The 25,427-nt window shown below is 59.2% G+C and overlaps 9 protein-coding genes across 9 annotated transcripts; 5 read left to right on the forward strand and 4 right to left on the reverse strand.

Moving 5' to 3' along the window:
- Positions 1-384: 384 nt before the first annotated feature.
- ASN1 (Asparagine synthase (glutamine-hydrolyzing)) lies at positions 385-3,369 on the forward strand. Its single transcript, XM_047983350.1, has 9 exons — positions 385-559; positions 704-754; positions 808-833; positions 894-920; positions 976-1,011; positions 1,068-1,216; positions 1,281-2,273; positions 2,330-2,718; positions 2,778-3,369. Exons 1-9 carry the CDS (start codon positions 534-536, stop codon positions 2,818-2,820), a joined length of 1,740 nt encoding a protein of 579 aa, XP_047839320.1. The 5' UTR covers positions 385-533; the 3' UTR covers positions 2,821-3,369.
- A 426-nt stretch (positions 3,370-3,795) lies between these two features.
- On the forward strand, positions 3,796-5,874 carry POR1 (Mitochondrial porin). Its single transcript, XM_047983351.1, has 6 exons — positions 3,796-3,981; positions 4,133-4,255; positions 4,379-4,409; positions 4,608-5,110; positions 5,168-5,287; positions 5,346-5,874. Exons 1-6 carry the CDS (start codon positions 3,937-3,939, stop codon positions 5,373-5,375), a joined length of 852 nt encoding a protein of 283 aa, XP_047839321.1. The 5' UTR covers positions 3,796-3,936; the 3' UTR covers positions 5,376-5,874.
- JDV02_002336 (uncharacterized protein) lies at positions 5,750-7,058 on the reverse strand (the record flags this gene model as incomplete). Its single annotated transcript, XM_047983352.1, has 2 exons — positions 6,629-7,058; positions 5,750-6,503 (listed from the first exon to the last, which is right to left on the reverse strand). Exons 1-2 carry the CDS (start codon positions 6,853-6,855, stop codon positions 5,750-5,752), a joined length of 981 nt encoding a protein of 326 aa, XP_047839322.1. The 5' UTR covers positions 6,856-7,058.
- A 487-nt stretch (positions 7,059-7,545) lies between these two features.
- JDV02_002337 (Mannosyl-oligosaccharide 1,2-alpha-mannosidase) lies at positions 7,546-9,908 on the reverse strand. Its single transcript, XM_047983353.1, has 2 exons — positions 7,911-9,908; positions 7,546-7,830 (listed from the first exon to the last, which is right to left on the reverse strand). The coding sequence occupies exons 1-2, from the start codon at positions 9,525-9,527 to the stop codon at positions 7,705-7,707; spliced, it is 1,743 nt and encodes a 580-aa protein (XP_047839323.1). The 5' UTR covers positions 9,528-9,908; the 3' UTR covers positions 7,546-7,704.
- Positions 9,909-11,186: 1,278 nt separating this feature from the next.
- Positions 11,187-15,639, reverse strand: NAM7 (ATP-dependent RNA helicase). The gene is made up of 3 exons (XM_047992582.1): positions 15,381-15,639; positions 14,915-15,249; positions 11,187-14,858 (listed from the first exon to the last, which is right to left on the reverse strand). The coding sequence occupies exons 2-3, from the start codon at positions 15,202-15,204 to the stop codon at positions 11,891-11,893; spliced, it is 3,258 nt and encodes a 1,085-aa protein (XP_047839324.1). The 5' UTR covers positions 15,205-15,249; positions 15,381-15,639; the 3' UTR covers positions 11,187-11,890.
- A 148-nt stretch (positions 15,640-15,787) lies between these two features.
- IMP4 (snoRNA-binding rRNA-processing protein imp4) lies at positions 15,788-17,207 on the forward strand. The gene is made up of 2 exons (XM_047983354.1): positions 15,788-15,858; positions 15,918-17,207. The coding sequence occupies exons 1-2, from the start codon at positions 15,853-15,855 to the stop codon at positions 16,806-16,808; spliced, it is 897 nt and encodes a 298-aa protein (XP_047839325.1). The 5' UTR covers positions 15,788-15,852; the 3' UTR covers positions 16,809-17,207.
- Positions 17,208-18,537: 1,330 nt separating this feature from the next.
- Positions 18,538-20,899, forward strand: JDV02_002339 (uncharacterized protein). The gene is made up of 3 exons (XM_047983355.1): positions 18,538-19,016; positions 19,157-19,708; positions 19,841-20,899. Exons 1-3 carry the CDS (start codon positions 18,930-18,932, stop codon positions 20,198-20,200), a joined length of 999 nt encoding a protein of 332 aa, XP_047839326.1. The 5' UTR covers positions 18,538-18,929; the 3' UTR covers positions 20,201-20,899.
- On the reverse strand, positions 20,758-23,433 carry TOM70 (TOM (translocase of outer membrane) complex component). Its single transcript, XM_047983356.1, has 3 exons — positions 23,010-23,433; positions 21,468-22,899; positions 20,758-21,412 (listed from the first exon to the last, which is right to left on the reverse strand). The coding sequence occupies exons 1-3, from the start codon at positions 23,193-23,195 to the stop codon at positions 21,165-21,167; spliced, it is 1,866 nt and encodes a 621-aa protein (XP_047839327.1). The 5' UTR covers positions 23,196-23,433; the 3' UTR covers positions 20,758-21,164.
- A 530-nt stretch (positions 23,434-23,963) lies between these two features.
- ABZ2 (Aminodeoxychorismate lyase) lies at positions 23,964-25,327 on the forward strand. Its single transcript, XM_047983357.1, has 2 exons — positions 23,964-24,921; positions 24,976-25,327. The coding sequence occupies exons 1-2, from the start codon at positions 24,212-24,214 to the stop codon at positions 25,082-25,084; spliced, it is 819 nt and encodes a 272-aa protein (XP_047839328.1). The 5' UTR covers positions 23,964-24,211; the 3' UTR covers positions 25,085-25,327.
- Positions 25,328-25,427: the final 100 nt, after the last annotated feature.

Genomic DNA, 25,427 nt, shown 5'->3' on the forward strand with positions numbered 1-25,427 from the left:
TGGCTGCTACGTCGCCCCCAGGCTGCAGAGCGCCAACGCGCAGACGCATACAACGTTCCAGAATACCAGCGCGCCAGCAAAGGCACAAGGCAAGAGGCGGCGCACTCGCAGCCGGGAGCGATGGCGACGCGGCCAGGGTAGGTGTGAGTCTACTTGAGCCTATCTGAGTGTCGCGGGCCAATGGCTGTGCGCGAATTGCGGTCCCCGCCGAAGTCGGCCGTGCGCAGAGGGCGAAGTCTGGGGGGGCACTGACTCCAGCGGTGGAAGACGGCGGGCCATCGGTCGACGGGCCTGCTGTTTCTTAGCAGTTGAGCCACCCAAGCTTCTGGGAGCACCTTATCAGCGCTGGCTCCAATTTTCATCCGTCGGCCACCGCTGCGATTTGCTTGACTCATGCTCGGCGCGGCGCTTTTGCATTTTTGCTGGAGACCAGATCGACCACTTCTCTTCTTCCTTCCATCCGCCATACATATACATATACAGTACCCGCCCAGGATTTTGCACAGCTTCAGAGCTGTCACGCAAAAGTAATCATGTGCGGAATCTTTGCCTGCTATCGGTAAGTGCGAGGGACCTGCCGCTTCTGGCGCGCTGACGGGTTGGATTGCTCCCCAAAAAGTTTGGAGGGGCATCCGATCGGCGAGCCGCGAGCACCCCGCCATTTTGCTGTCGCCAGGCAGAATGACTGACTCCAGGTTCGCAGTCATCCCGACGTTCAAAAATTCAAGCCGACGGCCCTGAAGCTGTCCAAGCAGTACGTGCCATGGTCTACGTTTCCCTTGGCAATAATTGACCTGTTTGCTTTAGAGTTCGGCATCGTGGCCCCGATTGGAGTGAGTCGAGCTTCGCGCCATCTGCTGGCCACGGCCCATACTGACCCATCCGATAAACAGGCGGAAGCATCATCTCCAAGAACACGAGTACGTTTTGGAACGCATGGGATCACTGTCGCAGCCTCTCTGACATATAGTCTAGTCCTTTGCCATGAGCGATTGAGCATTGTTGGCGTCGGTGCGTCCTCGCTCTGTACCCTACCCTGTCTCTTGCGTCGCTTACCCCGAAGCCAGATTCGGGTGCCCAGCCCCTGACCAACGCCGATGAGACCCTCGTCCTCGCCGTCAACGGCGAGATCTACAACCACCGCCTGATTCGCAAGCACCTCAAGGAGGCGTACCACTTCAAGACGCACTCTGATTGCGAAGTCATCATCCCTCTGGTACGTTGACCCGTATCACGCAGCAGACTCTGGCGCACGTGCCGCGATGCTGACCTTGGCCAAGTACGCCGAGTATGACATCGATGCCCCCAAGCACCTGGATGGCATGTTCTCGTTCGTCCTGTACGACAAGAACCAGGACCGCATCATTGCCGCCCGTGACCCGATCGGCATCACCACCTTCTACCAGGGCTGGTCGTGGAAGGAACCCGGCACCGTCTACTTTGCCTCCGAGCTCAAGTGCCTGTCCACGGTGTGCGACAAGATCGTCGCCTTCCCGCCCGGTCACATCTTCGACTCCAAGACCGGCAAGACGACTCGCTACTTTGAGCCCACTTGGTGGGACCCTACCAAGGTCCCATCGGCCCCGATCAACTACAAGGAGATTCGACATGCGCTGGAGAAGGCTGTGAGGAAGAGGCTCATGGCTGAGGTCCCGTACGGCGTGCTGCTGTCTGGTGGCCTTGACTCGAGCCTTGTCGCCTCCATCGCCCAGCGAGAGACGTTGCGGCTGAAGCAAAAGGCTCTGGATGCCAACGGTGGCGTTCTCCCTGGCGGTGACGCTGACCGCGGTGAGGGCCTAGTCGGCATCGACGATGACGACAACATCGAGACTGTGACGTATCTGCCGCAGCTCAACTCCTTCTCCATCGGCCTGCCGGGCTCACCCGACAACGAAGCCGCCGTCAAGGTTGCCAAGTTTCTCGGCACCAAGCACCACGTCATGACTTTTACCATCGAGGACGGCCTCAACGCTCTATCAGACGTCATCTACCACCTGGAGACGTACGACGTCACCACCATCCGCGCCTCCACACCCATGTATCTGTTGTCTCGCAAGATCAAGGCCATGGGTATCAAGATGGTTCTGAGCGGCGAGGGTAGCGACGAGATCTTTGGCGGCTACCTGTACTTCCACGCCGCGCCGGACAAGGAGGCCTTCCACGAAGAGACGGTCCGCCGTGTCAAGAACCTGCACCTGGCTGACTGCCTGCGTGCCAACAAGTCGACGTCGGCGTGGGGCCTCGAGGCCCGCGTGCCTTACCTGGATAAGGAGGTGAGTGCACTGCAGAGGGCATGGGCCGGCGGCTCCGATCGCTAACGAGACGTCAGTTCCTCGAGACTTGCATGTCGATTGACCCTCAGGAGAAGATGATCACCAAGGACAGGATTGAAAAGTACATTCTGCGCAAGGCTTTTGATACGACTGACGAGCCTGACACCAAGGCCTACCTGCCCGATGAGATCCTGTGGAGACAGAAGGAGCAGTTCTCGGACGGTGTCGGCTACGGCTGGATCGATGCGCTCAAGGACAACGCCGAGCTGCACGTTACGGACGACATGATGGCCAACCCCAAGCCGGAATGGGGCACGGACATCCCTGACACCAAGGAGGCGTACTGGTACCGTCTGATGTTTGACGAGCACTTCCCTCCGTCATGCGCGTCGACCGTGATGCGCTGGACGCCCACATGGTCCAAACAGTCGGACCCCAGTGGCAGGTGAGTTTCACCAGCAAAAACTGCGACGGACGAGACGTATAGCTGACTTTATGAAACAGAGCCATCTCCACGCATCAGGCCAAGTATGATAACGCTGCCTGAGGGCAGAGATGAGTAAGCATTGAGCGGGAGCCTTGGACAGGTTATAGAAAAGTTGGTCACGACGGTCGTCCCCTTTTACGTTTCGCAATGTCTAGAGAAGTGACTGGTTGGGAACTTGAGATGGCGTCTTTTGGTCTCAGTTAGCTGGCCGATGTAGACGAGGGACCCAATTTACCAGATACCACATAGGCACGATACGAAGTACAAGGCAATCAAATCTCCATGTGCAAGTTCAACCACAAAGCATTGAGAGCGCCGAGGCTGCGGTTGGATGGATGAACATGGCGATTTCGGGCTAAGCGCAGTTCGTGCAGTAATTGGGTGTCAATGCACCGAACACCGCGGAAGCCCGTTCGGAAATATGTGTCATGCGCAGTGGGGATTGGTGCTTGGAGAACCTGGTCTCCAACAAGCGCTACGGCTGGGATGAAGACTGACTGTTGCGCCCACGGCGGTGGTTGTGAAGGATGTCACGATGTCACGAGGGCCCCGAGGGCGCCACCAACCCGCAGACGCTCGGGCAGCCACTCATCACAGAGAAAAGAGAACATCATCACCTCATCTGCCCAGCTGTCTTGGGTGTCCATCGTGACGAGACGCCAACAGCCCTAGCAATGGCCCACGTGGACCCCTGCGGCCTTTCGGGTGCTGTAGTGGAGGGTCTGGTATTCGCAGCGAAAGGGCTTCGGCCTCAGGCACGAGGCGGCCTGGGTCCCCAGGTAGGTTCCAAACTTGGGTCCAGAGTGCACCGACACTCCAGCAGGGTGCGCCGGCCCGACATCAGCCGAAGGATCGCTGGGGATCCTTTGGGCGGGCGGCTGGCGTACCGGAGCAGAGCACCGCACAACACTCCACAGCGGGCACTGTGAACCAGCCCGCGGTGGGCGAGCAGGCGGCGGCCCCCAACAATTGGAGCATTCAAGGTTGTGAACGTTGCTGCGGCGGCAGGCAGGCCAATCGACTGCCATCGCCCAAAACATTTTCCCTCGCCCGCTCCCCCCCGAAAGCTTCCACCTCCGCCAAACCTCCTGATCCTACCCCATCCTTTCTCTCTCACCACCCACGAACCCTCACATCACACCGTGTTTCCGCCTTCTCCCTCCACAACCGCCCATCATGTCTGTCCCTGCCTTCTCCGACATCGCCAAGCCGGCGAACGACGTACGTGGCCCGATACTGCTCTCCTTCGCTCTGCTGTGCGCGTGCCGAGCTTGAGGGCTTCAGGAGCTTTCGGAGCTCGGCATTGCGTGATGGGCGCTGGCCTACACGTAAGCAATTTGCTGACGCGAGCAACGTCTCGCCGTGACTGCAGCTTCTCAACAAGGACTTCTACCACCTGTCCGCCACCACTTTCGAGTTCAAGGACACAGCCCCCAATGGCGTTGCCTTCAAGGTCACTGGCAAGTCGAGCCACGAGAAGGCCACCTCGGCTGCTGTGAGTACCGCCCTCGACCCGCGCGTCGCTGTGTGACGCCGCTGTGAAGCGTCGCCGCACTGGCGCGCGCTGTGCGCACACATTCCTCCTATGCATCCGATACTGACTTGGGCTCGCGCATAGATCGAGGGAAAATACACCGACAAGCCTACTGGTAGAGCATCCCACCCCGTGAAGCGACCTCGGCGACGCCCGCCCAGCGGCGGCGCGCCGCGAGGCTGTCACAAACCCTCGCGTCTATCTTTCAGCGTCTCGCGGATCCTCGGCCGGGCCCCAGGCTGGCCGATCGAGTTCGCGGCGCAGTTCGCGCCCGGTTTCGCACAGGTGCTAATGTGGTACTACCCGCGTACAGGCGTCACCTTGACCCAGACCTGGAACACCGCCAACGCCCTCGACACCAAGCTCGAGGTCAGCGACTCGCTCGCCAAGGGCCTGAAGCTTGAGGGTCTCTTCAACTTCCTGCCCGCCACCGCCGCCAAGGGTGCCAAGTTCAACCTCATGTTCAAGCAGCCCGGCTTCCACGGCCGCGCCTTCTTTGACCTGCTCAAGGGCCCCACCGCCAACGTCGACGCCGTCGTCGGCCACGAGGGTTTCCTCGCCGGTGCCAGCGCCGGCTACGATGTCAACAAGGCTGCCGTCACTGCCTACAGCGCCGCCGTCGGCTACGCTGCTCCTCAGTACAGCGCTGCCATCACCGCTACCGACAACCTGAGCGTCTTCGCTGCGTCGTACTACCACAAGGTCAACAGCCAGGTTGAGGCCGGTGCCAAGGCCACCTGGAACTCTAAGACCGGCAACACTGTCGGCCTCGAGGTCGCCAGCAAGTACCGCATCGACCCTGTCTCCTTCGCCAAGGTATGTATGCTCCTCGGAGCGCCGAGCGGCGACAATGCTAATGTGAAGTCTCTACAGGTCAAGATCAACGACCGCGGCATTGCTGCCCTCGCCTACAACGTCCTCCTCCGCGAGGGTGTGACCCTGGGCCTCGGCGGCTCCTTCGATACCCAGAAGCTCGACCAGGCTACCCACAAGGTGCGTCCTCCGAATCACTCTTTTGTTGTGGTGCGGTCTCGCTGACTGAAATGTACAGCTCGGTGCTAGCTTCACCTTCGAGGGTTAAGCAGCTTCATTGCAAATCTAGCAACTCCTTTCTTGCCCTGCTAGGACCCCATCCCCCAAAACGGTTGCTCTCACGCGCAACTCTGTATCGTACTAGAGCTTTTGCATTCGGGTGGCTCACTCCGTATGTAGATGTATGAAGATTATGTGAGAAGTCAATACCAAATGCCCAGTTCCGGTGGATGCGAAGCCTGTGCGCCTATGTGATGTGCGAGGGCAATGGTCATACTGAAAATGCCTTGAGGCATTCTTGTATATTGTCTTGTGGCGCCCGTGAAAATGGGCACCGAATCTCTATCAATCAAATATGCTAATGTGACATGAAGCCCCCAAATTGCGCCTTTATTCGAGTATGAATCTTATGCCGCCAGTGCGTCAAGACTCTCGTTCCTTCTTGCGCCTTCCCAAGCGCATGAACTGCAGGTATATGAAGGGGGCGAGGAAGGTCGCGCCGAGGATGCCCGCGACGATGAGGAAGTGGCCGGCGAGGCTCGTCTGGGGCTCGAATTCGACGCCGTCGTCGCCGACGGCGCGGCGGGCACGCTGCCAGCGGCGGCGGTCCTCTCGCTGGTGCGTCCGGGTGTGGCCCTCGCGATCAAAGTGCGGCGAGGCGTGGGCGTCGTGAAAGGGCGAGGAGCCGGGGCCCATGCCGGCGTGTTGCTGCTGCTGATGGTGGTGGTGGTGGTGGTGGTGGTGGTGGTGCGCATGCGCCCAGGGATTCGCCGTCGAGGACGAAGACGACGGCCCCGAAGACTGTTGTTGCTGGCGCTCCTCGGCGCCGCCCGTCGACTCCTCGTGCGCGCGGCGGCGCTTGTCGGCCTGGGTGCCCCAGCCGCCGCTGCGGTAGAAGCTGGGCGGGGGGCCGCGAAAGGTGCCCCTACGACGGCTGAGGCCCGAGGGGGCGCGCCCGCCGGCGGCGCTGGTGCTCGAGTAGGAGGCGCCGGGACGGTGGTGGTCGGCGCGATGGTGCGGGTGGTGAAGGCGAAGGACGTCGCGATCGTAGGCGGCGCGGCGGGAAGGGTCGGAGAGGAGGGTGTACGACTCGGAGAGCAGGGAGAAGGTGTTCGCGGCGGAGGGGTCGGTGGGGTTGGCGTCGGGGTGGTGAGCCTTGGAGAGGGCGTAGAAGGACCTGTGGGGTGGCAGCGGCGGCCGCGTGTCAGTCTTGAGGGGACGGTTCATGGTGGTGGTGGTGGTGGTGGTGGTGGTGATGGCTTCTTGGCGAGGATTGAAGAGAACGGGCGGGCGCCGTCTTACTTCTTTATCTCGCCGGGGGAGGCATCGTGCCTCACGTTGAGCCTCTCGTAGTGGTTCTTGGCCGCGACGGCGTCGCTGCGTCGGGGACGCGAGGCGTGCAGCGCGCGCGCCGCTATCGAGACGGGCGGGGGCGGCGGCGGCGGTCGCAGAGGCGCGAAGCAGTCGGCGGCGAGGGAGCGGAGGAGGAGGAGCGGCGGGCGGCGGTGAAGGTGGTGATGGGGCGGCATGCCTCGTGGTGGTGATGCGGCATCACGGAGTGGGGGAAGCGGTGTGCTTTTGCTCCCCCCCAGGCGGGGATTTGGTCGCTGAGGTCGAGGTTCGAACGGGGGGAGGAGGGGAGAGAGAGAGAGGAAGACGAGGAGGGAAAGGGGTCGGTCAATTCGCGCGGTGAGGGTTGGGGTGTGCCGGGCTATGCGTGTTATGGTCGTGGTGGGGGGGGGGGGGGGGGGGGGGGGGGGGGGGGGGGGGGGGGGGGGGGGAGGGAGAGGTCGGGATGTCGGTTGCTGGTGAGGTGAGGTAGTGGTGGTGGTGATGTAATTGAGTTTTGAAACGGGCCTTTCGGAGACTGCCTGCCGGAGCCGAGAGAGGTTCCAATGCTTCGGCGCGTGCTGTGGGCCTAGCAAGGGTGCCAGCCTGCCAGGGCACTCACTCGCCTTATGCTTTGTTGACGGAACATTGATCATTAGGTACGCTCTCTAGCTACTTAGTTAGTCTCGACTTTGCACGATGCATCTCATTAGTGACAAGGTGCTTGAAGCAGGATTACTCTTTCTCAAAGCAGGCGACTGATTCCCGAATCGTGTATCTCCCGCTCACCAAATAAACAGTCATTACCCGAAGGTATATGTTCTTCCATTTGTGCTAAAGTAATCATGACTGAATGCACTATACACCCTGAACCTTCCAGTATCCAATGCTCCCGCCTCTATACAGCCATGCAGGCTACCGCGACGATGACTTGTCAAATATGCGATTTGTGTGCGCATGTGTGGGATTGTGCAGCCCACTGCCATCCATGTACAAGCTTTCACCCCCTATATGCCCCCCAGCCTTTTCCTAATGCCAATTGACGCAGTCTATTTCTGCGCTGGTCTACGCAACGGATGCGCCTCCGTGTTGAGAACCCATTCGTCTAGGTTGATGGTGGCCTCGTCGTCGAAGATGAGGTAGAAATACTTTGTCGTCTCGGAGAGCCAGAACGTCTGTTTGACTCTGTTAGCAAGATTGCTCAGTATAAACCCGTCTGCCGGCATTTCCACCAGACAAGGACGAATGCACCCACCTCCATGGAATCAGACTTCTCGCTCGAGTGCACCTTGACGTCCTCAATCGACGCAAAGGCCAGCTCCGTCTCCGTCTCCCGTACAATGCCCTGCCACATCCTCCACGCCGCATCGCGCCATACCTGGTCGCCCGTGATGCGCCACATGTAGAAGACGCTCTCGATGGCCTCGGGCCGTAGCAGGTAGCGCGGGTCGCGCACGCGCGTGAACCCGGCCGGCAGATCGACGCCGCTGGGCCGCCCACGCATCGTCGTGGGGAACGCCGCCTCCGAGTACGGGCACGGCCCGTCGAGTGACGGGCACGCGACGAGCTCGCTAATCTCGGGCATGATGTTGGTCGCGAACGAGTCGTACGCCCAAACGCAGCCGGCCGCGAGGCGTGACGCCAGGTCCACGTACTCCTTGCGGCCCAAGAGCTGGCCCGCCAGCCCGTAGGTGCCGCCGACGAAGCACGTTAGGTGCTGCATCTCGGGCGTGAGCGTCTTGTTGCCGTCGTCCCAGTCCACGTTGCCCGCCATGAGAATGTTGTCGTCCTTGGGCGTCATGGGCCTGAAGAGGAGCGTGTCCCGCGCGGCGTCGAGGGCCTTGGCCGTCATCTGCTCATACTCGGGATCGCGACCGCCGAGCAGGGCGTGCATCTTTGGCAGGTACTCGTAAAGCGAGTCGGCGCCGGCACCGAGGGTGAAGATCTCGCCGTCCATGGTCTCGTCGCGGTAGTTGAGCATCATGGGCCACAGACCCGGGATCTTGGTCGCGTTCTGGAAGCGGTAGAAGAAATGCTTGATGCGCTCCGTGGCGTCGTAGTACTTGGCGTCGCCCGTGATCTGGCTCAAGCGGGTAAATTCGAGGGACAAGGAGCCGCCTGCGGCACCCGACATGCTCAGGTCGGCCGTCTGCTCCCCTGCCTTTGCCTTGTTGTAGTCGAGCCAGTGTGAGGGGAGCCGGTTGGGGGTATCGAAGCCAGCGTACAGGGCGTCGCCGAGCTCGACGGCCTTGGCGAGCAGGACGGGCTCGCGCGAGAGGTCGTAGGCGGCGAGCAGCCCGCCGAGGTAGCGGATGGTGACTTCGAATAAATTGATCGTCCTGCCATCATTGACCTTTGCCCAATCGATAACGGCGACCTCCTTGACGGCGAGGGCGAAGTCGTCCTTGAGGCCCATGATCCAGAGCGAGTCGAGGGCGTCGACGAGTTGGGCCGACCAGCCGGAGAAGGTCTGCTTGCCCTTGCCCGACAGGGGCATCAGCTCGTCCTTTGTCCAGGCATGCGTCTTGTACGCCTCCCAGCTCTTGACGAAGGCCCTGCGGACCGCGTCCTTCCTAGACTTGGCGATGTCATTTTGGCGCTCCGCCGAAGGCCGGGCCTGCACCTTGGGTAGCCGTGAGGTCGACCCGGCGGGCAGGGGCTTGATGTCGGCGGCGGGGTGGAACTGTTGGGCCTTGCTCCAGTCGTAGCTGCTGGGCACGAGGCGCACGCTGCCCACGGTCCTGGAGCCCGTCGTCCGGGAACCGAAGCCGCCGCCGCCGAAGCTCCGCCACAGCAGGAGCGCGAGGACGGCGAAGACGATGAGAGCAATGTAGCGGCGCCCGAGGCGTCCCTGTAGCTGGTTGTTCAACATGGCGAGGACGGACGGGCGCACATGACCGGGGTGCTGATGGGGCTGCTCGCAGCGGGAGGCGGAGGCGGGGGAGGAGTAGTAGTAGTAGTAGTAGAAGAAGTAGGATGAGGTTCGCTTTGGTCTTGGCGAGGTCTGACGAGACCGGCGGCGACTGGCGGAGCGATCGGTGACGAGATGTGTTGGTTGGATCGACGACCGAGGGGGGGCGGGAGAGGAAGTTGTTGCGAAGTAGCAGCAGTAGCGAGCAAGAAAGAGAGCAAAAGAAGAGTAAAGGGGGGAGGATGGGGAGAAGAACGGACGAACGGGATCAGAGAGGCTGAAAGCAGGCGGACAGAACCAACAATCAATGCGAACGTCCTGAAAGTCTAAAATGGTTTGGCAGAGGAAGAAAGGGCTTTTGGCCTGCCTGCCCGGCTTGGCTGGCTTCCCCGGACTGCTGGGATGCCTCTTCCGGGCCAGCAGGGCCTAGATTTCGACACCAGTGGGGCAGGCAGGGCAGCGCGCGACGGGCAGCGCGCGACGGGCGGGCGGGTGGGCGGGTGGGACGAGACAAGCCCAAGGTCAGGCAAATCCATTCATGGGCCCGGGAGGGGCGGGCACAGCGGCGCAGCAGGGGCACCGCGCAGAATAGTACCTTCCTTATCCTTGGCCGTCCAACGCACACCTCAGTACCTGTACCTTGCCAGGAAGTTGGCGCAATCCCGCTGGGGCCGGCGGCTGCTCGCCCCTAATAAGCTGCCATCTGCTCCCCCGGGCCGTCCATCTTTGCGTCCATCGTTCAGTGGCTGCACCTCGTATGTACTAATGGACAGGCGTGCCTCAGTTACAGGGCGGGTACTTGAAGCGTTGAAGCTCGTTGGGGCTTCCGACCCAGCTGAGCCCTGCTCAGCTGTCCTCGGAAGTCCCCAGCGCAATGTGCCACCTAATATAAGAGCCGCCGCCTCCGCCGCCGCCGGTTAGGATGTTCTCACTGCCGATGCTAGTTTATGGGACGTGCCACGAACCCCCTGTGCTACTCAGAACCTTCTGGCGTCCCAGCGATGACGATACGACGCTGCCTCGCGCACACATACGCACACTGTCACATGGCTTGGAGTAAACTTACGTAGTGCCTAACTACATGCTTGCTACCTTGGTGCGCGACCCTGACGGGGGATCGGCGTCTCCAAAACCGTTCCCCTCTCCGGACTTCCCAAGACAAGACACCGCTACGCGGCAGTACCTTAATTAGTACCTTTACCACCAAGTACGTACGTAGCATCATTGAGCCAGCAAGCAATGAGACATTCTATTATCGTACGCGCGCGCGTTTCATTTGAGACGGCGGCTCTGCAAAGCCTCCCGGGTTACGCACTGTCTCTGGTGGACACCTGTATGGACCTTACCTCCGTGCTGGTACCGTCCGTCTCTCCTCCCGTGCCGCCCACAAGGCTCAGGGGCATTAATACTCTAGTACTACTAGGTAGCAAGGCGGTGCATCTCTCGGCTCGGGTATGCATGACCCATCCACCCGGACATCTCGCGCGACCCGCCCACCCATCAGGTAACGTTAGTAGGTAAGACGATGTCGTCTCGACAGCCGCTGTCGCACATCCATGTGAGGCCCCCCATACATGCAAACCAAGCCAAATGCAGTCACCACCGTGAAACGCTTCGTGTCCAGCAAGGAGCGACTTTGGTCAATTCGCATCTATCTACTGTAAATGAGTGTATTGGGGTCAGGCGTAAATCAACTTTTCAAAGGCGGTTCAGCTTGCAAGCAGATGGTGGAGGCGATAGCGATCAAGGCGGCGTCACCGCCGACTGTGTCTTGCCATCCATCCAACCACCCACCCAACCACCCACCATTTTGATGCCATCAGGCTCTCCTCCCTCGGCCTCGAGCCGTCCTGCTGATATGCAGGGCCGACGTGTGCTTGCTAGAGTGCTTGCCAGCAGTGCCGCTCATCTAACCCAGCCGTCTCGAGTCCTGCGCGGCGAGTCCGTGCCAGCTCCTTCAGCGACTTCCAAAATCTCAATCACCAAGTGGGGAGTGAGGCAGCTTGTCTCTGACGGGAAGCATCCCCTGCCAACTCTATTCGTCTGTCGGCTGGCGTCGCGGCATTGACGAGACGTTGGACTTTGGACTCGGGCAGAGCAGTCCACCGTCTGGAACCATTCTGTACGAAACCGACCGCCAGATGGCGACAAGCCGCGAGGCCAGGTCTCGTCGTGAGGCTGTCCCTGCCTATGCGTGCCACCTAGGCCCATGGCCGCGGCGGCAGCTGCTTCAGCATCCACCCACGGGCGATGCTCCAGCTGAGCTCGTCACGTAGCAAAGTTATTCGATCACATTCTCGTTCGTCGCCTTGTCGTCGGGTCCCTCAGTCGTAGCCGCCGCCAATCTGGCTGTGAAACGCTGTGCTGACGCTCTTTTCATCGTCGTCGTATCGGCGTCCGTACCCGCTTCCGGGTGCCATGCGCCCATTGCTTTCGACGTACTGCTTCAAGCGGTCGCTCTGCGTGTATGACACCGGCCGCATTCCTGTCACGGCATCGTGGAGCCCGGCGCCGAGGCTAACGCCGCCCTGTCCAACACCCTTGCCGCCCAAGATGCTCGATGTCGCATCCGTCAGCTCCGAGTTTGCAACACTCTCCCCGGCAATGCTCTCCGTCGCCCGGCCGCGGCTCTTGCCGCCCCGACCTGGAGCGGGCACCCCAGGAAGCCCCGGCCAGTGTTCCGGCGTGAAGCTGGAAAACATGGGCGGGAATGCCGAGTTCAAGTTGGCGCCGCCGAACGCGGAGCCCTGGATCGACGACACGTCGTCGGGGATATAGGACATCATGGAGCCGGCATCATTGAAGTCGCGGCCTGGTGGCGCGCCGTTGTGTCGTCCGTTGGCATAGCCTCCGGCCCCGAATTGGGACTGGTAGTTGTTCTTTTGCCGATAGCTGACCTTGGGTCGGCTGAATTGCAGCAAGCAGGCCTGCAGGTTGGTCAATGGGCCTTCGACAAAGCACTTGCGATCTTTGAAGTGGACCAGCAGGTTGTGCCAAAGTTCATGCTTGGACAAAACCTTGGGGTTTCCCAAGATGACCAGACCGTACTTGGCACGGGTCAAAGCCACGTTGAGGCGACGAGGATCGGACAAGAAGCCAATGCCCTGGTTCTCGTTCGATCGGACACAAGACAAAACAATGAAATCCTTCTCTCGCCCCTGGAAGGCATCGACGGAGGCGACTTCGACCTCCTTGTAAAGCTCCTTCTTGTACTGCCCAGAATTCTGCATGGTTGTCACAACGTAACTCCGTTGACCCTCGTACGGCGTGATGACACCAATCTCGCTAGGCTTGACACCCGCTTTAAAGAATCGGGTAACGGTCTTCTCCACGTTGGAAGCTTCCGTGCGATTAAGATACGAGGTCCCCGATGTCGAGATTTCCTCATGTCCCAGGTTGGACCAGAACATCATGGGCATCTCTGCCACGGGCCAGGGGAAGTCCACATCTTTTCGGATACGTTGCTCGTGCGTAACGCCGTTCTGCAGGGCTCCGTCGTAGAACATGTTGGATGGGAACTCGGAGAGGCAAGGATGCATTCGGTATTGCGTCGTGAGTCGGATTGGCGAAAGCTGGAGGTTAATGAGGCGCTCAAACAGGGACTGGTTCAGGCCCGCCTTGGCGGCCTTCTTGTTCATGATGACGGGGCCTAGCTGCTTGTGGTCGCCAACGAGAACGACTTGCTTGCAGCCTAGAACGAGTGGGATCAGGCATTCTGGCTCGGCAGATTGCGTGGACTCGTCGATGAGAACGTTGCGGAACTTCATCTTGGAGAGACGAGGGTCACCCGCGCCGACACACGTGCAACACACAACGTCGGCGTTTTGGAGAATTTCGCGCTCCGCAAGCTTCGTCAGTTGCTTGAACTTTTTCTCGTCCTGGCTGGACAGCTCGCCGACGTCGTTCTTGAGCTGCGACAGCTTAACGAGTTCCGTGTTGTGCTCCGCCATGCGAACTTGCTCGTGCAACGCCAGGAAGCTGACGGACGACTCGACGTCCTCGCGAGACTTCGCCGTCAAGCGGACTACCTTCAGACCGGTGCGGTGAATGCGCTCACAAAGCTGATCGACAGCGACGTTGGACGGGGCGCAGACGAGTACTTGGTTCTTTGTCGTCATGGCCAGGTGATAGATGATGGTTGCTGACGTAACCGTCTTGCCCGTGCCTGGAGGACCTTGGATGAGGCTGATGGGCTTCTGCAACACCGACTTGATGGCATCCACCTGGCTCTGGTTGAGATCAGGAAGCCCAGGAGCAGACCACTTCTTAGGTTGGGTCGCTTTCATCGGCTGCAGCTGAACGTCGCGGCCGAGCAGAACATGGAAGAGGTAGCCCGACACGGTCATGTCGTCAATGGCGAAATTCTTCATTGCAAGCTGCATCCGGTCGTAAGAAGTCGCCTTCCAAACATAGTCGGCCGAGAAGTTGTGCGAGAGATCGGTCGGGACCAGCTTGTCATTTCCGGCCTTGCGCAGCTCCAGGCAGACCTCATCGGACTGGCTGTTGGGGATCTTGATGACATAGCCGACACCCTCCCAAGGATCGCGCAGCTCGCCGTTGTATCGAAGCCTCATTTCGTCGCCAACAGCAAGCTTGACGTCGCCCGACTCAATCTTCTGCAAGTTGAAGCTGACGAGATGCTTGTTGTTGAGACCATAGTCCCAGCGTACAATGAGACCGTCCTCTGACTGCGCCTCCTTGAGCTTCTTGTCGTAGTCAGACTCCATTTTAACGAGAGGCCCAAAGACGTTTTGATAATGGTACGGATCTTCGTAGCGAAGAAGCACGGGATCGGGGTCTTCGTCCATGTTGGACGCCTTCTCAAGGTCCATCAGGGTCGCGTTCGCGTTGATCTTCCACATCTCCTCCATCTTGGCGATCGTGTTTGGCGACAGGTGACGAGCCCGAAGCTGCTCCGCGTCGGAGGGGGCCGCGACGAGCCAGGGCAGAAACGCTCGTTCCTCAATCAGGGGTTCCCAGCGCGACACGTCCCAGTTCATATCCTTGTTCGAGGAGTTTGCGGCGCAAGGTTGGCGGCACAACAGAACGACGACGGTATCAGACTTGGCCGGGATGAAGCCAAGCAAGAAGGCATTCTTGGTTCCGCAGTTGTAGCATTCCAGAACCGTGTCCCCAAGAGCCGACTCGGGATGTAGCTGCACTTCCTTGTGTCTCGCTCGCACGAGGTGGTTGACGATATGGGTGGAAGTGCCGTTGCCCCGAGCGCTGCAGAACCACTTGTTGCAAGTCAAACACTTGACGACGCAGGCTGGAGAGTGAATACCGCAGTACCTGTAGCGGCATGTTAGAAAGGCGGACGAAAGGGCAGCGCCGAAAGTGTCACTTACGCGCACGCGTGCGGGGGGAGCTGCTTCTCCTCTTCGGCATTCTTCAGTTTCAGACCCATCATGCCATCCACGGGGACGCTGTTGAGACTATCATTGTCATCGTCCTCGAATGCTTCGGTTTGGTTGTCGTCGTCGTCGGCTCGTCGTCGGCTGCTGGGGCCAGCTCCATACTGGCCGTAGAGCAGGCTCTCGTCGGGGTCGAGCGCAGAAAGATCGTCGGCCCCGGCGTTGATGGCAGCAGCTGAGTCGGAAATGAGGTGGTTGCCCACGTGTGTGAAGGCGCCCTCCATGTTTTGCGTCTGCGCGTCGATGTGCGCTAGCGATGTTTTCTTTGTCTGCACAATGTCAGCGTCATGTCAGGAAGGTCGAGCGAAGCGGTGGCGAAACGAGGCGGGCTAAACGCGGAAACCAACGACGGCAAATGCCTGGGAGGCGACCGCGCGAGGAAATGAGCGGGTGTGCGAACCTATCTCTGCCTAAGAGAATGTGAAGAGTGTCCGGCGTGTCGGCAGGAAGCGGCTCGGGCGGGATCGAGAGAGAGATTTGGGTAGCAGATCGCGGCGTTCCTCACATCATCGCGACAAAGGAATGTGCCGGTAAACAGCAGTTGACGGGCCGCGCGAGAGCTGTTCGGCCGGTAGTCTTCGAGAACAAACGAAAGGAAAAGGTCTCTGGCAGCTGGTCTGGCGTGAGAAATTGTCTGCGCGGCGAAATTGGGGGTTATCTGCAAAGGTGAACGGCCAGACCCTCTGGCGGCGGAGTTGGTGGTGGGACATTTTGCGCCCACGTGATAAGCGCGCGAACCGCTTATCGATAGCGGCAAAAGAGCGGTGCTCGCCGATAAGGAACTTTTTCTTGGTGGGCTGTCCCAAAGAAAAAGGACGACAGCTGCCTTTTGCCTGAGCAAGACGTTTTTGCGACAACGCCCAGCAGGCAAGATGATTGTGAGTAACTTGCCGTCTTCCACGAATCGGACATAAACGCTGATTGTGAGAACCTTCAGCGTAAACAAGCACGCCAAAGGCGCGACTACCTCTACCGCAGAGCGCTGCTCCTCCGAGATGCCGAGATCAGCCAAAAGAGGGCCAAGTTGCGCGAGTCGCTCGCATCGGGGAGAAGCCTTGACCCGACAATTGCGAACGACAAGACTTTGAGGAAAGACTATCAGTATGACGAGTCTGCGGCGGATCTGAACGCCAACGAAGCCCTCGACCTTGACGACGAATACGCCCAGCTGTCAGGCATTGTCGACCCCCGAGTCCTCGTTACGACATCACGCGACCCCTCTGCGAGGCTGTCGGCCTTTGCCAAGGAAATTAGGCTGTTACTTCCCACCTCAATACGATTGAACCGTGGCAACTTGATTCTGCCAGACCTGGTTCGGTCTGCGTCGTCGGCAGGGCTGTCGGACATTGTTCTGCTGCACGAGCATCGTGGTACGCCCACGGCGCTGACTCTTACTCATTTCCCACACGGCCCTACGGTGTCCTTTTCTCTACACAACGTGGTGCTACGGCATGACATTCCGGGAAGCGTTCGTGGGACAGTGAGCGAGTCGTATCCGCACCTCATCTTCGACGGATTTACGACCCCGCTTGGCAACCGGATCGTCAAGATATTGAAGCACATCTTCCCGCCGAGAGAGGCGATTACGAGCAAGAACAAGGTCGGAAATCGAGTCGTTACATTCAAGAATTTCGAGGACAGCATCGAAGTACGGCATCATGTCTTCGTGCGAACGGGTTATGACAGCGTCGAGCTCGCCGAAGTCGGCCCACGCATGACGATGCGACCGTTTGAGATCCGCGGGGGTACGCTCGAAAACAAGGAGGGCGACGTGGAGTGGCATCTGACACAGTATACCCGGACGGCCAAGAAGAAGAGCTATTTGTGAGGGCGGCGCGATGGTAGTATGCTACATGACCGGAGTCGAACTGGACTCTTGCCTGTTAGGAGTAGCGAGGAACAGGTTATCGTTGATGGTGGCGGTCCGCGCATGACGATTTACGCTCTGAGTGATTGTCGCGCAAAGGGAACCACCGTCTCACGGCAAAGTCTTGGTAACGTTAACCGGCACGAACGATAGGGTGGGAATTGCGGCCATTGGCTGAGGATAGCCGACATTACATGGTGGACATTGCATGCTGATTTCGAGCGATCTTTTGTATTGCACTAGAGGGGGGCGTTTGGGACCACCAGGCACGGAATTGCAGGCAGCAACATTGAACAGAGCCCGACGAAGTGGGTTGCGGCAAAGACGTTGTTGAAAAGTATGAATGTGACACGTGCACCGCGTGGCAAGTTGGCACAATGATGACGACGTCAAGACTGAATGAGACCGTGCGGCCACGGAGCATTACATCGCGGCCACAGCTGCATGGCGCATCGCAATGGGGACGCCTCGGAGCAAAGCCACCTGAGAGAAGCTCCGATGGCAGGTCACCAACACGTCTCAGCCCCAGCTGCTGACGACGGGCGATGAGGCAAAATGGGGCTGGACACGGTATGACGAATGCGCGATGCTGACTGTGCCGTCGTGGCACAAGCTTGAACGATTGAAGCAGCAATGGGCATTTTGAGGCTGCGCATCCCACGAACATCTATTTTGGGACCGGGAAACGCATGCGACCGTTGCACAAACGGCGGTGCGGTGTCGAAACGAAACACGGCCGCATCCCCGTGCGTCCGGGAATCTCGCATCTCGGGTGGGTGCAGTGAGAATCCGGGCCTTGGCAGCACAGCGCACATCACAGGCAGCGCGGGCGGCGGCAGCAGCAGCGCCACGCACGCAGCGGGTCTCACGGGGGCGTTGGTGGGGGCGTCGGCGTCGGGTCGCTATTGGCGCGCAGAGAGGCCTGACATGGGACTTGTGGAAGCCAGCCTGGAAGCTCTGGGACCCTGCCTTGCCTGCTGGCTGGCTGGCTCTGGCTGGGGCAGCAGAGCACAGACTTTTTGGGTCGAGCACTTGCTCGCTGGAGGTTCCCGCTCGCAGCCGCTGGTGAGCTTTTGCATGACGACAACATTGGACGTGGGCCTCATTCCTAGTCCTGCAGCGGCTTTGCTCATCAATGGTCGGATGAAGTAGACGGCCCATGGCGGCCCGCGAACAGACGTCTATCAGTTCCACCACGGGCCGTTTCCTTCACCCTGTCGGTAGAGGCCGGCCGAGGGGCAGAGAATGAGAAACACGCCGACGAGATGCAGGTGTGCATGTACTTCGCACGTTGGAATCTATCTGGAATGTCCATCATCCTGTCCAGCTGCTGGAGCTGCTCGCTGTGGATTCACAGAAGCCGCTGCGCCCAGACGGGTGACGTAAATTGCGAGCCTCCGGTGGACCCGCCGCCACTGGGTGCCTTCCTCCACCAGCAGCAGCGCCGTACACCTCCGTCCCCATCCCCAAGCCATCAAGCATCATGGAAACCGGGCCTGATTGCGGGTGGGGTTTAGTGAGAGAGCGCTGCAGACAACACCCATGCTGAATAGCGGGACGGGGAGGGGCTTTCCCTGTCGTCCCCCCCCACCCCCCTGCGGCGCGAACTCTCGGAGCACCACCACTAACTACCACCACCACCGCCCGCGCTCTACGTTTTCGCGCAGGCCGCCGGACAGGGCATGCGTACTGTCTGTCTGCCTGCCTGTCGTCAGCGTAGACCGAACTGGAGCCGCCATCACGGCCGGTGGCTCCCCCGAATGCGTGCAACCCGACCGTCCAGACGACGCCGACCCAGCCTTTCCGCATTAGCGCCGCCGTCCCCGAATCTGGCCAAGGGCCAAGCTTTTCATCACCAGCCTGTTCCCGCGATCCCCATCTTTCGCCATAACGTCGCATCGCACCAACACCAGCCACTACCTTCCTCGCACGACTTTTGCCCCGGCTGGATTTCCTCGACGGATTCACGGCAGCTCTCGCCATTCATCTCACCCCCTCGACCCCTCGTCCCGTCCTCCGTCCTTCTGTCTCGTCCCTCCCCGGCCCGCCGTCGAGACCGAAGCATCCGCACGCCCGCCCACCATGTCGTACGGCCAACAGAGCCAGAACCCGTATTACCAGGCCCCCGCGCAGGAGTCGGGGTACGGGCAAGACCACGGTTATGGCCAGGTTAGCCACGCCCTCTGCCGCCGCCGCGAGCGATTGCGCCAGAATCTGATTCTGCGCGCGCGCGCAATGGCATTTGCCGCCCCCGCCCGGCGGAAGTCCCTGCCATGATCTAACAAGGAGGCTTTTCCCGCCGTTTTTAGGCCAATCCGTACGCGCAGGACCAATATGAGATGCAAGACTACGGCAACCAAAGTCAATACGGCAACCAGTATGGCGGCAACTCGTCGATTCAGCCTCCCCAGCAGGGCGCGGTCCTCTCCCAAGCAGAATTCCTGAAGCAAGTCACGGAGCTGCGCGAACACATCAAGGTCTTCACCGCCGACATCGACACCATTAGCCAGCTCCATCAGCGCACTCTGAGCAGTACCGATGGCAATGCCCGGCAGCAGCTCAACAATTTTGTCGAGCAGACTCAGAGCCGGAACGAAACCATCTCGAAAGAGATCGAGGCGCTTAAACTGGATGTCGAGATGACAGGCTCAGACAACACCAAGATGCCCCAGTTCGACTCTTTGCGAACCTACTTCAAATCCGAGCTGAACAAGTACCGCAGCGTCGAGCGGGACTTCCAGCACAAGTACCGCGAGCAAATCGCACGGCAGTACCGCATCGTAAATCCGGAGGCCACGGAGGACGAAGTACAAGAGGCGGCCCAGGCGGACTGGGGTAACGAGGGTGTTTTCCAGACGGCGGTACGTGCTTCAATCCAACTAGCCGCCGCCTCCCAAGTTTCACCCCGTCTTGGACACATTTGTCGCTTGCGCCTCTCTTTTCAAAACATTTTGTTGTCACACTCCCCTTCCAGACGCTGACAGAATGAGTAGCTCCGCACGAACCGCACCACGCAAGCGAGCTCCCTCCTCGGAAACGTGCGCGCCCGCCACAATGAGCTTAGGCAGATCGAGAACACCCTTGCACAGCTCATCGGACTATTCGACAGGCTCGAGGAGGAGGTCGTTGTACAAGGAAACAAGATCGGGAATGTCGAAAACAGCGCCCAGAAGGCGAACGACAACCTTGCGCAGGGCAACGTAGAGGTCAAGAAGGCCACCGACCACGCTCGGCGGGCTCGCAAGCTCAAGTGGTGGTGCTTCTTCATCGTCTGCCTCATCGTTTTGGCCATTGCTCTCGGCGTCGGCCTGGGTATCTGCCTGACGGGCAACAAGTGCGGGGGCGGCAAGTAAAACCCGACTGCAGCCGCACGAGCGTCGCCAAACTGCTACTTTCTACATCGAGGGGGCCGAGGCCTGCCATCGACCTTGTTACGAATGACCTTTTTTTTGTCTCTGTTTGCGACGTTTGACGATATGCGTTACGGGGACTCCTACCTGGCCGGCAACTCATGTACAAATAACGCCGAGCGTGGTGGTTGCTTCCCCATCGCCACATCACACGAATGGGCTCCCGGACTGAATGTTTGTTGAGAGTCTTGGGGAACATGGTAATGTGCTCTTGCTATGATGAGAATCGAACGAGGGAGGGCCGGCATATTTGAACCACCGTATTCTTTGTCGGCGGGCGAAGGCATTGACTGACCATCTTGGCGCATTTCGGGTCGATGCGGGCAGGCCAGAGCTTGGTGGAGATGGGTGACCGTGGGTTGAGAGATGGGGATGTTAATTACTCAGTTCTTGTATGTAGAAAGGTGAGTGACGATGGAAATTGACCGACGAGGCGACCGCTTCTGGTTTACGCGGATAAGTAAAGTTGGCTTCGTATCAGCCGCGCCATCTGTGTGTCGCCAAGACTGCCGCGCAGCGTTCAAGACGAAAAAAGGATTAAAAAAGAGTAAAAACAGGGCAACGAGGGGTTGTCGTGATCATACAGAGGTCTCCACGGGAGAAGGGTTTCATTAAACTAATACATATACAATGCTTACTCCGTTCGTTGTGTAATACCCTGTGCATGACACAGTTTGGACAGCTCACCCACCCACCGACAACCGCCAGAAACCCGACGGGGATGCTCCGTCCCAGTTCCCAAGAGCGAGACAAAGATGGTGGCCTCATACATATGCCGAATAGCCCAACCAGCGGCGACTCACTAGGCGACGGCTTCAACCCCCTACACGTACACACCGCGATCCGCCATCACACGGTTCCGTTCGCCCCTTTTTGGTCGTACAAGGTGAAAGAATGGGTTGGTCGCTTAGGCGCCCATTCGGAATCCAGGGGGGCCGCCGCCGCCAGCCAGCTTAGCCGCTAGCTTGGGGTACTTTTCCGTTACCTGGACCTGCGTCCTGGTCGCCTCGGCGTAGGAAAGGGCGTTGACAATTTCGCCCTCGGTGCGGGCCAGCTCCGCTGCGCGCTCAAAGTACTTCAACGCCTCGGTCACGTTGTTCTGCTGAAGCAGGAGCTGGGCCATGGTGGCCACGGCAATGTCGCACTCCGGATCAACTGCAGGTACGAGGTTAGCGAATGATTACACCAGGTGGTCATCGAGGTTACACACTAATCAGAGCCTTCTGGCAGAGCTTCTCGGCCTCCTTGAAGTCCTGCTTCCATTGGAAGAGGGCGAGAGCCTTGTTGATGAGGGGAAGAACGTTCATGGACATGGGCTTGGACTGTTTCTCCATCTCCATGGCGGTGTCGAACTTCTCAACGGCCTCGGCAAAGTTGCCCTGGTCCAGAAGCAGCTCGCCGTAGTAGTTGTAAACGTCGGGGACCTTGGGGAAGTTCTTGATGCACCGGCGAAAGGTGGCCATGGAGGACGCGATGGAGCCCATCTTGTACTGAGTCACGCCGAGCTGGATGTGAGAGAAGATGAAGTCCTTGTCTAGGTCAATCGACTTCTGGTAGTCCTTTTGCGCCTCGGCCAGGTCTCCCTTGATGAAGTTGGCTTGGGCGCGGTGATAGTAAACGTCAGGATCGTCCTTGTTTTGGTCCAGGGCCTTGGCGAATTCAGCCTCTGCCTTGTCCGGCTCGCCGAGCTCCAGACTGATGCTGGCGCGCTTGATGTAACTCTGAACCATGGTCGGGTCAAGCTCGATGCTCTTGTCAAAGTCCTTGGTTGCCTCGGCGTGGTTGCCTAGAAGAGTTCGCATGGTTCCGCGCAAGTTGTAGGCGAGGGGCTCGTGGTTACCGAGCTCACCGAGCTCCAGAGCCTTCTCAAATGCTAATCTCGCCTCCTCGTATCCGTCTGCCGTCTTCTTCTCCAGGCCCTGGAGACCGAGTTGCAGTTGACCAATTCCTGTCTCGACATCGAGTTCGATCGAGTCGTCGAGGTCCGCGGGGCGGGGCTTTTGCCGGAAGCTCTGGAGGTAGTTGCCAACAAAGATGGGACTGGGCAGCTTGGGCGGCCTGGAAGCCATCATCTCCTTTGCCCTGTGCTCGGCAAACGTCTTGAGCAGTCTCTCAACAGCCTGAGCCGTGGAATCGCTCTTGAAGTTGTCGATGATGCAGGAGGCCGTGAAGTCCAAGAGAGCCTCGGAGTACATCTTTTGGTGCTCGTAGGCAGTGGCTCGGCGATTGATGGCCTTTACATATTCAGGGTCCATGTTTATGGCGGCGGTGGTGTCTTCGACGACCTTGTCCCATTCACTCATGGCGCTGTAGCATGCAGCTCTGTTGGAGTAGAAGACGGGGTCGGGCTTGCAGAGAATGGCCTTGGAGTACAAGTCAATAGCCTTGTTGTACGCCTTGTCGCCATAGGCCTTGTTGCCCGCCTGCTTCAGCTTCGCGGCATACTCTTCGCGCTGCTCCTGGGTCAGGCTCAAGACTGACTGCTCGTCGACGTCGGGCAGTTCGGAATCGCTCTGGACCGTGGCGGCTTTCGACTCGGTTGTGGTAGGTGCTTCCTTAGTCTCGGCGGCCTTGCGCTCGGCCTCTTTTCGCTTTCGTCTTTCCTTTTTGCTCAGTTTAGGAGCTGAATCGGCCTTGGTATTCTGTACGGCAAGGAGAATCGGTCAGTATTGGCATGGACGCGACGGGGACCTGGAAGCCGCGCTTGGGGCTGGATGGGGCGCGCGTATTGTGCATCGAGCAGGCCACCTACAGCGTCGGAGTTCAGGTAGTAGACAACACCGGCGCCTGTGACGACAACGGCAACACCAGCGATGGTATACACGACTGCCTTGTTCTCCGAGACCCAGGACGTGATGCGATCCCATGTGGATGAGGGGGCGTCAACAGGAATGGCCGTTGGCCGACCCGGAGGCATCGACGGCAGTGGATTCGACATTATTGGTGCTGGGGGGGTCTGCAACGGGGTGGGATATGCGGCTGTGATTGAACGAGATCGGCCGAAAGGGATTGCGGGCCGGCGACGGGGGCGAGAGGGAAGGCGTTGGAGTCGCGGGAGGGAGCAAAAGTGGTGATGATGAAGCAACACAAGGTCGGCGCAAAAAAAGCTGCGAGCGCAGCGTGCCGGCAAGCCGGGTAGCACAGCACGAGCGTGCACTGGAGCTCCCGAAATTTCCAGCGGATGTTGGACCCGCAAAAAGCTCGGCTCAGTCATCGACCTGTCTAGTAACGCCCTCCGCCGCTGCAGGTCCTTCGGTGTCGGGGCGGGACTGCTGTAGCCAGCCAGCCAGCCCAGCCGCCCGGGGCTGGAATGCCTGAGGCAGTCCATTAATCATCACAAGGCACAGGGCATTGCGAGAGCTGTTATTGGCAGGCTGGGCCGGCCGCTCACACTCGACGCTACCTAGGTAGGTACAGGCGCCTGGCAAAGGATACAGGGCAGCCTCTCCCATCCCAACTTCAAGGTGCCTGCCTAAGTACCTACCTTACCTATGGATCCGCTCACCACCAAATTGCCCGTAGTAGTAGACCGATAGTCGTGCCTTGAAGTGTTCCCTCGCACGGAAGTCAGACCCCATGTGCACGGGGACTTGCATCCGTGCCGAGCCGAGCATGCCTCTGTCCCCCCCCCCACTCGTGATTTGTTTCCGCAGCCTGTGCTCTCGCTCGGCCTTAGCTCAGTGAGAGTCAATTCGCCGGCAATGATCCACACTCAACGTCTTTCGTCTGCCAACCTTGCACCTCAACTCGAGCAACGAACCGTTCGTGTTTATTGCCGCAAGTTCCGCAAGGACTGAACGACTCACCTCGCCGGTTGTGCTCCTGAGGGACCCCTCCGAAAGGTGCATGGCGCAGCCCAACCTCACAGCCACTCGATGCATTTTTGATGCGTCCGTGCCCGCACCGCAAACTCATACATATATTTAGAAACAGTCTCGACGCCTGATTGCGGCCATGCCGGACGAAGTTTTCTCTCTCTTCACCTCTCTGCGATATGATGTCAAGCTGAGGCAGGTTCCATCCAGGGGCTGGGCCTATGCCGGATGGAATAACAGCCACGAGTCGCCGTTGTATATGCTCGATTACCACAGGGACCGTATCGTACGGGCCGCGACCTATTGGCAGTGGGAAGATGCCATAGAAATGCTCTCAGGCGACGCAGGGCTGGCACGACTCGAAAATATCGCCTTGCAAGCCATTGGGGATGCAGAGACGCGACCCCTGAGAGTGAAGATCGTGGTCGACAAGGACGGCACAATTCAGGCTGCCAAATATGAGACCCCCGCGATTTCCGTGGAAAATCTGTTCCCCGAGCGGCTTCCGGCTCCTGGATCAGTCGCAGGGCCTAATGACCCCAAGATCCCTCCCCGATTGACTTTGGTTGTTGATGGCTGTCTGTTGTCAAGATCAGAGTTTACGCATTTCAAGACCACGAGGCGCGTCATGTACGATGCAGCTCGTGAGCGGGCGAACATCCGACCAGGAGAGATGAAGGAGGTCTTGGTCATCAATCGGGACGATCAGTCTGTCATGGAAGGCACTACTACCACACCCTACTTTTGGCGAGACGGGCGCTGGGTAACGCCTCCCGTGGCGGCCAAGTTCAGTTGGGAGGACGGAAGTGGTGGCCAAGATGGAACATCCAGGCGTTGGGCTCTCGAAAGGTGAGCCCTTTTCAATCTCATCGTCGCCAACTTACTGACAATGATTCGACACAGAGGTATAGCTGTGGAACAGACTGTGCCGCTTCAGTCACTGGTCGATGGCGAGGAGTGCTGGCTTAGCAACGGCGTTGGAGGGTTTCGACGGGCAATTCTCCATATATAAACCGTAGATCTCTTGCACAGCTGACTCGCTTGGGGAGTTCTTCATTTGCAAACAAACAATTGGTGCTCACGAAGTTGTACGCACGGTGAGGCCGCCGTTCTACCGTTTACCACCGGAGGGTCGCGCGAGCTCATGTCGCCACGTAGCGGTAACAGTACCTCTCAGCCGCGGAAAAAGGACCAAATAATAGGTTGGACTATGGCCAATCCGGTAGACACCTATTCGTATTCATGTACCTTTGACCTGTTGAGACGTAAGGCAAGCGCGCGCCTATGCCGTACGACGTGCTAGCCCGCGCGAGTGACCAAGGCCACTCCAGGAGAACGGCGGCGACAAGGTCAGG

Source organism: Purpureocillium takamizusanense, chromosome 2 (assembly GCF_022605165.1).
Source record: "Purpureocillium takamizusanense chromosome 2, complete sequence".
Lineage (NCBI taxonomy): Eukaryota > Fungi > Ascomycota > Sordariomycetes > Hypocreales > Ophiocordycipitaceae > Purpureocillium > Purpureocillium takamizusanense.